Source organism: Alosa sapidissima, chromosome 16 (assembly GCF_018492685.1).
Source record: "Alosa sapidissima isolate fAloSap1 chromosome 16, fAloSap1.pri, whole genome shotgun sequence".
In the NCBI taxonomy this organism is placed as follows: domain Eukaryota; kingdom Metazoa; phylum Chordata; class Actinopteri; order Clupeiformes; family Clupeidae; genus Alosa; species Alosa sapidissima.
The window spans coordinates 29,970,861-29,981,888 of NC_055972.1; the positions used below are offsets into that span (position 1 = coordinate 29,970,861).

At 41.2% G+C, this 11,028-nt stretch overlaps 1 protein-coding gene across 1 annotated transcript; it reads right to left on the minus strand.

The window, feature by feature from the left end:
* Positions 1-4,139: 4,139 nt before the first annotated feature.
* nkx1.2la (NK1 transcription factor related 2-like,a) lies at positions 4,140-5,727 on the minus strand (the record flags this gene model as incomplete). Its single annotated transcript, XM_042064993.1, has 1 exon — positions 4,140-5,727. A coding segment is annotated over one exon (690 nt), but the record flags the coding sequence as incomplete, so codon positions are not given.
* Positions 5,728-11,028: the final 5,301 nt, after the last annotated feature.

The following is an 11,028-nucleotide window of genomic DNA, read 5'->3' on the forward strand; positions in this document are numbered from 1 at the left end:
GCATTCCTCACATACCACACACTATGTGCCCAGGGTTCACCATTAGAGGGCGCTAGTTAGTGTTTCATAGCTCATTACAGTTTTTTCTGAATGCTTACAGTTTTTTCTGATTGCTTACACGTAAACACAACTGTGATTCTTATAGCAGAATTTCTAAAACTATTACAGTTTTTTCTGAATGCTTAAATACAACTGTGATTCTTATAGCACAATTCCTAAAACTATTAATACTTATAGCAAAACCCCTCACTGAGTTCGCAAAACTAAAAGCACAAACACTGCTTTGCACACAGTTTGCAATTTTGTAACACACACTTTGCACTACTGTAGGCACAATTCACTGCACAGCACTCTACAGTTTACAACTGTAAACACAACTCATGCTTTACACTCAATTTCGAAATGATCAACACAACACACTCCTAGCAAATCTACACATATACACATACATGTATGGCTATAGTAATGTATAGTAATGTAATAGCCATACATGTGGGGATATTGCCATGTCAGGCCTGGATACACCATTCCAGAATATATTTTCCCCGGTGCCTTGGACTAGGACATTGCATGTGATGTAGACGAAATTTTGAGAGAGACGACCCGATGTAGACTGATTTGTTTTGTCTCAGTGGAATGCTATTTTGTGTTTTGACTTGGAAAAACACACTTGTGTTTGTTTTGATGTGTGTAAATAAACACTAATACTTGAAGTTTGGATCCCTGTATGTTTACAGAACTATGACAAAAGTATGACCTCAAACTGACATTGTGCACAGAGAAAGCAAAAGCCAGATGTGTTTTTTATTCAGACCATCAGTGTGTAGTTGGCACCTTGTGTGCTTATTATTGTGATGGCTTGTGTTTACTGTTTGATACGAAAACATAATTTTTACGAAGGTGTGAAGAGTTAAGCAAGGTGTGTTAGCTTTTGCAAGAGAACTACAATGTTTTGCTGATTGGGTGAGAGGTTTTGCCATTTGTGTGTAGAGTTTTGCAAAAAAAGCCATAGCATTGCTTAAGCAATTAGAAAAAACTGTAAGACTAATGCTTTATCAGTTACTGTCTTATATTCCATATCATCCCTAAAGCCATGAACACAATAGAAAATAGAAAGTACAGATAAATACTATAAGCCAATGTTTTCATTGTTTTCAAACAGACAAACAACATGGAAAAATAACCTATATTAGGTAAGATTTTAAGAATAAGAATAACATCATCTTATATATAATGATAATCTGCATCTACATCTACATCTAATACATCTAATATAAAATATGCCAGTCTTTCTCGTAATTTCAGTCATACAAACAAACTAATATGGCAGATTTCAGAAGGACTCGTATCAGTTGTTCAAATCTACAGGTGAGAGGTGACCGCTCTATACTCTATGCTCTCTACTACAGGTGAGAGGTGACCACTATACGCTCTCTACTGCTCAGATCTACAGGTGAGAGGTGACCGCTCTATACGCTCTCTACTGCTCAAATCTACAGGTGAGAGGTGACCGCTCTATATTCTACGGTCTCTACTGTAGTATCAGGTATACTGTATGTTTGGAATTTATTTCTGGTAAGTTGATTTGTAAAAATTTATTTTGGATTAAATTTGGCCCTCAATATCTTTGCTTTCCTTTTCAACAACAGAACAACAACACAACAACACTCAATATTATATACTACAGTGTTTCTTAACTGGTGGGTTGGGACCCTAAAGTGGGTCATGGAACCATTCTGGGTAGGCCACAGAGCTTGTGGTTAAAAAAATAAATAATGTCTGACTTGATATAGTCTGATGTCTGACATAGATAATGTCTATGTCACGTTATGTCATGTTAGACATAATTTTGGTAAATATGTAGCCTGGAAAATCCAGACCCTGATAATCTAGAAAGATTAAGGGTCTGGCAAAGAGTAATGTAATGGCCCAACTCGAGGGGCGGCAACAAGCATGCATTTAAAAATCTCACTGCTCGCAATTGGATAACACTTGACCATGTTAACTCTGAATGATTTCGGACTTCGACGCAATCGGATAACACTACGACCAATGTGTACTGTCCTCCACCTCCAACCTAATGGTCTTTTTTTCGGATGCAGAAATGAGGACAGGTGCAGTGCAGTTAGGAAAGGTTATGGCCAGATGGGGGCGCCAATTTCTCTGGTTCTTGACCCAATATAAGATTAATATTTTCCTCATGCTGCTCAGAAACATACACACACATACACACACACACACACACATGCACACACCACACACACACACACACACACACACACACAGAGAGAGAGAGAGAGAGAGAGAGAGAGAGAGAGAGAGAGAGAGAGAGAGAGAGAGAAGCAAATACTCCTAGAAGCAGCTGCTGGAATTTCTCTGAACATTTTCACTGGGTCATTGTGATTAAGAATGCGGATGAACCTGAATGACAAAAGCACTTATCAATCTTTCTAGCCTTACTCAGTCAAAAGTGAATAGTTTGTCATCATCTTTGTCTCTTATTCATGGAAGGATCCATATACGTGCCTACTAAAAGCCATAAGATAGCTAGCTAGCACAATGTTTATACATACTAAGTATGAGTTTAGCTGGGTCCTTACCAGTCACCTTCTCAAAAAGAGAATGGTCTTCTTTTTTGTCATATACATGCCGTGCCTGAGAGTTGTCATGAACATAGTAGCATTAACCATAATGATAAATATACAAACATGTAAAAGGGAAAGAAATGGTTCCATCCTCTCAGATAAATGCACATCAATATCAACATGCCCAATCAAACCCTGCCCCCACTTGGACGATCACACTTACCACATTCTCCCTCCACAGCAGAGCGTGCACCAGACCATATCATCTCCTGTTTTCTAAGCTAAGTAGTCACCTTTGATGCACTATCGCTGCTATTCCCTCAGAGTGTACTGGCACACCTCTCTCTGATCAGTCCCATCTCTGCAGTGCCAGTCATTATAGTAAAGTGATTTAATATCACACAGTCAGGTTAAAGTATGAATATTCTGGCATGTTAACCCTATTGTCAATAACTCACCTAACAAGAAGCCCTGGAAATGCCACATTTCCATTCGAGGTATATCTGTCATCAAAGCCTGCTAAAATATAATGATTATTGAATGTGAATATTTCTAAGTAATAGTTTAATTAATTGATATGTGCAGTACATGTTCTGGCTAAATGGTAATTTTGTAAAGATACTTACATCAACTGTATTGACTGAGTTAAGTGTGCAATCCCTTAGGCAGTGATCATGTGATCTGAGCAGCAACGCTAACTGGTGTCAGCACTTACCAGGAGTCCATGCATCCTGTGCTCTCCCTCTTCAGATGATCTGATTTAGACTCCAGGAATTCTCACTGAAGGATATTAAAACTTAAAGCTATCTTAAAACCACTGAATGACATTCATAGTATACATGACTGTTTGGAAATGTGCACCAAATTATTTGAGAATGTTGTGACTTATGTTGTGTCATTGTTTTGATTATTAATGGATGCCATTTTCAGCACCATGGATAGCAACATTCTATTAACACAGTGAATTCTGGAATGATTGATTTGACTCCTCAAAATCAAAGCATGTTGAAGAAGGTTTGGCTAATGTGTGCAGAGTTTAATGACAAAAGGGGATGTGGTCTGTTTGTACTATTATATACTGTAGGCTGTTATAGGGTATCCCATCAAAGATTATCAATTAAAGAATGATCAATCAAATGTGACAGACAAAGAAAAATATGATCTATAAAGCTATAAAGATATTGAATGGTCACAATTATATCTACTTATTAAGGGCAAAATGTGTAGGTAATTTCATATGCTTCATATGGAAGTTTCTGGTATGTGAACAATGCTATGGTGGAGCACTTGCTATGGTGAACTACTTAATCCTCATTTCCAGTTTGCTGCATGTCACCCAGCTAAGATGCTTTTAAAAATGATAAATGTAAAGTAACAAATGTCATTAATAAGGCCCTAAGAACGTCTAAATATGTCATCACTCACATTTCTGTTTTTCACTTTGTTTTATTCCCTAAAGTAAGAATTCTGAAAGGAACAAGGTAACAGTCAAAGTTCAACATGACCACAGAGACTGGAGTCATTATACAACCTATATGATGCTTAGATATGCTCTCAAGCTTCTCAGGTGACTCTACAAGGTACAATTTGCCTTACACGTTGCCAGGATCACTCATAACCTGCATTATGCCAAATTAAAAATAATTAATTTTTCTGTCCTCTTTTCCCGTTTTGGATTAAACAAAAATAGCCTATACTTTTAGCATTAAGGTGTACTTGGCAATACTCTCATTAAAATAGAATGTATTGCAATGTATTGTAAAATAGAAAATAAATACAAAAATAAGAGCATCGTTAGTGTGAGTTGCATTGTCAGTAGGTGGCCGTTTAGAATCATATTGGAGAGGAGTGGAGAACAGGAAGGCAGAGATGGGCAATAAAAACTATGTTTTTTTAAGCGCACAAATGATATTCACATTTCACATACGCATAGCACAGTATAGCACGGGGACATTTAGGCTAGTTAAACAGTTGTCATTCTTTCCTGTCTTTTTTATTCATCATGAGGAATTTCATGTCATTTTCTTTCATATCTCAATTACATTATCACTTTAAATAAAATAACACAAATTTCCGTGTCAATATCTTATAAACAGTGTTTCGATTTTGACATTATTTACAATTAAGTAGTGAAACTTTGTATAGTATTAACACATTGCATGACTGATGTTCTTTTTAACATCATTTTGCCCTATCGGCTATCAGTTTTTAGAAATGTCCATGGCAATGTTAAAGTGTTACAATAGAATGGCTTGTTTTATACATTTCTACGATGATCCTACGATAGATCATCTGGACTACGACTGTGACATGATCTGTTCATTTTCATTTAACCCAGTTAGGAGACATGTGCTGCATAAAACTACGCACAGTTAGTGATCATATTTGCCATTCACATCAGTGCTCTTCACAATGCGAAGTCATCAACATGAATCTTTAAAATGGGAATTGTTCACAAATGCTGGGTGAAGAACGAGGGTTGCATGTAACCAGTGGGCAAGAAAGGATGCAAAAGCCCTCCAGAGGCGGAAAGCGGAACTACACCACCCGAGTGTAAAGTCATAGTGGCCGTGTTGAACGAGGGGAAAGTTTGGTAAGTGCTTACACTTGAGCAAGAACTCGAATTGACGCTGGATAGGGCGCTTGGGCCGGTTGGCATTGTGCTGTCCGCTCCAGGATTCTGCTTTTTCCACTTCGTCCTGCGGTTCTGAAACCAGATTTTCACTTGGGTTTCTGTTAGGCTGAGAGACAGTGCGAGATTTAACCTCTCACAGACGGACAGATAGCGTGTGGCCCGAAACTTGTTCTCCAGAGCCACCAGTTGCTCGTACGTGAAGGCGGTACGCGCGCGTCTCGGTTTCGCGCAGCCGTGGTCTGAGCGGCGGCGCTTGAGTCGCCTCGTGTCATCTGTGGCCACGGTCTCGCAACCGCTCCCGCTGCTGTTGCTGTGGCTGTCTGCATCCTCGTGGTCCTCACTCAAGGAACACTCATGATGAGAAGAGACGGACGTTGCGAGCTTCTCTGAAGCGGGAGAGCCAGGAATAGAGTTGGGAGAAGAGACTGGTTGAGTTGTTGGTCTACAAGGTGCTGAATTTTGCCTCTCTGTGTGTTCCTCCTTGGTGCTGCCAGTGTCACCTGTGAAATAGGATCACCATCAATAAGGTCATTAGCTAAAGGATGCATTAATACTAGGTATAAGGCTTTGAATAGCCTATACTTGCAAAGGGGTTGTAGACAAACTAAAGGCCTTCAGTGTGATGCACAAGGGTGCGGGGCAGGTGTTTCTGAAATCTTGTTGCAGCCCGAGATATGGCTACATGCTCGACTTAGGCCTGATGTTTTTTTGTTTGTTTTTTTTTTGTCAATATTTTTAATATTTTTTGCTTCTCCATTATAAATAAATTCTAGTCATGTTGTTGTAACAAGGCAGTAATGACAATAAGGAATCGATCAAATAATTGTTATCCCTGTAACTCACCTATGCGCCGCTTTGATTTAATTTTAAGAAATTGGAATATCCCTAAAGCGCTGAAGACTTCTGCAGTGATGGATTCTGGAATTCTATGTGTGGAACGAGTCGCACGGTTCAGTGGGAGACTAGGTGGATTGGACTGTAATCCCTTAATAATTTATAAATCACAAATCGCTTCAAATGTCATGTTGCGGAAAGAAATCCCGCTTAAACCCAGCTCGACCATCTAGCCATGACGTGCTAATGGAGTTTCATATTTGTCGGAGGATCGATAAATGTCATCTATTTAAGGGGAAGTTTTAATCGAACGATATTTGGGATCAGACATGGAAGGGGTTTGGAGTTTGTACCTGCAAGGTGCTGGAGGGAGATATGCAGGATGCAGTAATGGGATATCGATCAAAGTGAGCACAGGCATCCTCAATGGGACGATTTAAACAATTATCTGCCCCGACCGTCCCACTGCCAATCACAGACCTGGCCCCGGTAGAGGCGCATTGTGAGTCTCTTTGGAGGAAAGAGACAGCCTTCGAAATTAAAGCAAGGTCATAAAGACAGCGTTTAAAGTCCAATTTTGACTTTTTACAGAACACGATATAAGTAGATTTTTGCCTTCCACGTTTTATAGCCTAAGTTCAATTTCAGTAGGTTACCTTAACGCTTGAAACATTGGGTTCTGTTTTATGTAGCTAAAAGACTAAAAATAACATTAGGCTAAATCAGCTCTTTTCAACTAATATTTAAAAACTTTGGAGAATCATTTCAAAAGAATGGAAAAACATCAGGCAAATGACTATTAAAGTTGACGTTGTCATTGTAGATGAATGATGCCATATAGGCAACTACATTTAGGTAGCCTAGAAATGAAGATATCGCTTACCCGCTTGTTTCACAGATAAGGAGGATTCCCCTTTGTCATTCTGATCTCTGAATATGCGCGCTCCACAACTTTCCAGGCTTTGGTTGTGAAGTTCTTTAACCGTTGACTGTTCATTTTCGTTTTTCCTGGTGAATTTCTTTGGATCCAAAATATCACTGATTGAAAAAGAGATCCTGTGACTGGAGGTCGATTTGACCCCGGACTCCTGACACCCCAGCATCCCAAATTGAATGACTTCAGCTAGCGCCAAAGTAACCTGTTCAGCGCAGGGAAACTTCTGTTCTTGGGCAGTTAGTGGAAGGCAGTTGCCCTCCTTAATCTAACCACAAAGCTTTGTATAGGTGTTGATTCTGGTATTTTAAAGGAAAACTGGCATTTGACTGACGGAGCAGCATCGGAGTCTTGTCCACTGGTCGGAGGAGAGAGTGACTGTGAGATGTTCTAACACAGCCCTCTCACCGGGTCGATTCGAAGAGACGCGGTCTCTGTTGCCCACGTGATAGACAAACCAACCATTAGCGTTTAACGCGATCCCTCTTAATTGGCTTAAACCGTGCGGCACTTAACGCTGCCATAATTAAAATCAATAACAATTGTGTGTGTGTGTGTGTGTGTGTGTGTGTGTGTGTGTGTGTGTGTGTGTGTTGCGTTGCGTTGCGTTTGAATGAGAGAGCAAGAGAGAGAGCGCGCACACCTTTGTTAAATTTCACGTGAGTGGTTATGGCATTGACATTGCCTCAGTTTTCTTCTCTTTTCTTTTTTTTTGTTTAACATTAATGAAATGCTTCATATTCTACTCAGCAATAAAACATGAAGTTTATGGTTATGGCTATGAACACATTACTACACTCCCCGGGAATGAACATCGATTTTTTTAAAATATATAGGCCACGTTTTAAACATCTCTTGTCACTCTATATTGACAAGTTGTATTGATTCATATTAAAACCAGCTCTAATTAATTAACTGGCTATTAACATTTAAAAAATCTAAAATGGCAAAGCTAAAATGGCATTTAGGCATCAACGCAATTGATTGCATATTATGTAAAGGTATGAACACATAATATTTCTATAAGAAAAAGAAACATCCACTCTCTCTTTCTCTGACCATGTGGTGGAGCTACTGACACTGATAATAATCACTTTGGTTGTATTTTATTCTTTCTTATGTGTAGGCTATTTTTTGTGTCTTAGAGTCAAGTTATTAAATATACAGGGTTTATTTATTTTGGGGAGGGATTGTCTCATTACTTTAGATTGCAGTAGCACGTGTCATATGACTGTCATAGATTTAAAAATCAATCTCTATTATCGCAATTATCTCGAATTCGTCCGAGTAGTAGGGCATTCACGGGCCCTGACAGTAGATGATGACCGGGAGCAGCCTCTGGATCAATACCCTCTGCGGGTGTCCGTCACTGATAAACCGGAGCAACAATGCGCATCACCGGGTGGAGAGGCAACAGACGTTTCACTATTAATGATATCCTTTGATTGAACTGCCCAGTTTGTACCATTATTTAATTTACACACATTAAAAAAAATAGTGTTTGGGATATTCCCAAACTGCCCTCTGGTTCATGATGCTCTGGCTCGAAACAAACAATAACCAATTGGATTTTGACCTCTGTAGTAGTCATACTTTTATTCATGCAGGCACTTGCCTAGCTCAACATTCATGTGACAGCTTCCCTTGAAATTTCAAAATGTTTTCCACAAATGTCCTCTTTCCAATCTACATCAGTGTGTGACTGTCATTGTATGCTAAATGCACCTTCTGCTGCTGAGTCTACATAAGAACAGACTTGTAAAAGACTCTGTGGTAAAAGTTGTACCCACTTGTCTTTACCTGTTTGATGTGCAAATGTGGATGGGCAGACAGCGCCCAAATCAGGTTTACACAGTGTTTAACGATGTCATGGACTTCTCCATAGCACCAGCCGAGCACCGTTTCCTGCTCTAGACGCACCTCTTTATGCATGCATGCTTGTATGCTTGTAGGTTTTGTTTTGTTTCGTTTGTTGGTCTGGGGAGGCTGGCCACCTTGTAAGACCCGTGACAGGACCATACAGCTCAAACAGCAGCTCTTAGTGCTGGCTGACCGCTGGTCCAGGGCCTGTTTGTCTGACATTAGCATGTGTATGGACCACTGAGCCAGGGCTGTAACTGGGCTCGTCCTTGTCCTCGTCCATAAGAATGGGGTCCTCTCTGCTCTACTCTCTCTCTCTCTCTCTCTCTGTCTCTCTCTCTCTCTCTGTCTCTCTCTCTCGCAGGGAGGTTTACAACTTCCTACCCAGCAGTGGGCTCTCTGTGGTGGACACACTGCAGCTGTCGACAGGAGACTGGCCCACAAAGGCACCAGGCCCTGGGGACAAAGGGGAGGGATGAGGCAGGACATACAACGCTGGTCGGAGGTGGAGAGCGTGGGGTGGAGTGTGTGTGTGTGTGTGTGTGTGTTGAGAGGAGGGGGGGAGGGGAGGAGGGATTGTGTCCGCAAAGAGAGAACCCCAGCCAGGGAGATCACAGGCACAGTCAGAGCCCCTTGTAATGTTGTTTGGGAATGTGTGTGTGTGTGTGTGTGTGTGTGTGTGTGTGTGTGTGTGTGTGTGAGAGTGTGTGTGTGTGTGTGTGTGTGTGACGGAAGAATATTCCTGGTTGTGCCCCCAAGCCCTCCCCATTCAACAGCCATAAAGTGATCAGCAGGGAGAGCCCCTGCCTCAGTCTGCTAAGTGTCAGATAATTTGTGTAAAAGGGCCCGAGTCTCGTCGTTGGGTGTGGTGCCTTATTCTGTCCCAGTAGGGGTTTGTTCTTTGTGTTCCCACATCCTCCCAGTACCTTTGGCCCACAGAGAAAGGACACTCAAGGGGACCTGTGTGCTTTAGGCACCAGCCTTTATTGTGGAGCTGCTTCCAACCTAACGCCTGCCGCATGCATTTTGAATTCTGTTTGCAGACAGGGCTGCAGAGCATTCTCATGCAGCACAAACGTGACCCCTCCATAGGGAAGAGGGAAGTGCACTGTCAGGCAAACATGGAGCAGGTGTGGTGTGTGGAAAGAGATTCTGTCATGCAAACTTGTTTCCTACAGACCTCCTCTGTTGAAGAGTGGAAGTGCTTGTACTGATCATGCTCTCACTTGTAGAGTGGCTGTAAAGAATGTCTTCCGTTGCACAAATGATGTTGTTTCAGGAGACATGATTTACAGGTAATGGTGTTTGAGTAGAAGTGTGTGTCATCTAATCGTTCCTCTCAGTTGGAATGTAATGCAGTACTCGACTGTAGTCATCCATTGTTAGATTTTTCCACTTTACCTTCAAGCAGAGAGGTGGTCTGATTCAGATGCTGAAGACTATTACTGTTGACTGTGTGATGTGATGTGATGGGTTTTTAGTGGTTGGTGTTTGTCTGTTGTCTGATGCAAGCTATTTCTGAGGCCAGTCCAAATAATGCACTTTTCTACATAATCTAAAGGGATTATAGATTTCTATTGGCTGCTGTCATGAAGATAACCCAGACTGCACTGATGGCTGTCAGGTTATTGGTAGAATTCTGTAGGAATCTAATTGTCTTGAGTTCACCAGTAGGTTCAGGCACTCTCATGTTGACTTGCATTGCGTTTACACGTAACACAGCGCTACACAAGGTCCAAACTGGTATTACAGGAGAGACGGCCCGCCACTGGTACCCTCGAAATCCAGAATTCTCGCGAGAGCACAATTTGAATTTGCTCAGCGAATGACTCTGGCGATGAGTAATGATGTTCATTACCTACTGTATGCCCATGGAGCCGAGATGCACCAATCACATCGGTGTATCTGATATAGTCGGGCCAGACGCGAGCTAAACAGATGACGACAGCGTTGCAACTTCAAAGTCCGGAAACATTGGTCGTAGTGTTATCTAATTGCGTGCAGTGATATTTTCAAATGCAGTGCCGCCCTTCGAATTGGGCCATTTTCATTACTCGTAGCCAGACCCTTAAAGCAACACCAAAGAGTTTTTTGTACCTTAAAATAATGTTTCCAAAATCGTTTCAGTGGTTCATCAACTCGTAACAGGGTGAACGGCACTTTCTGCATTCGCTTCGCGG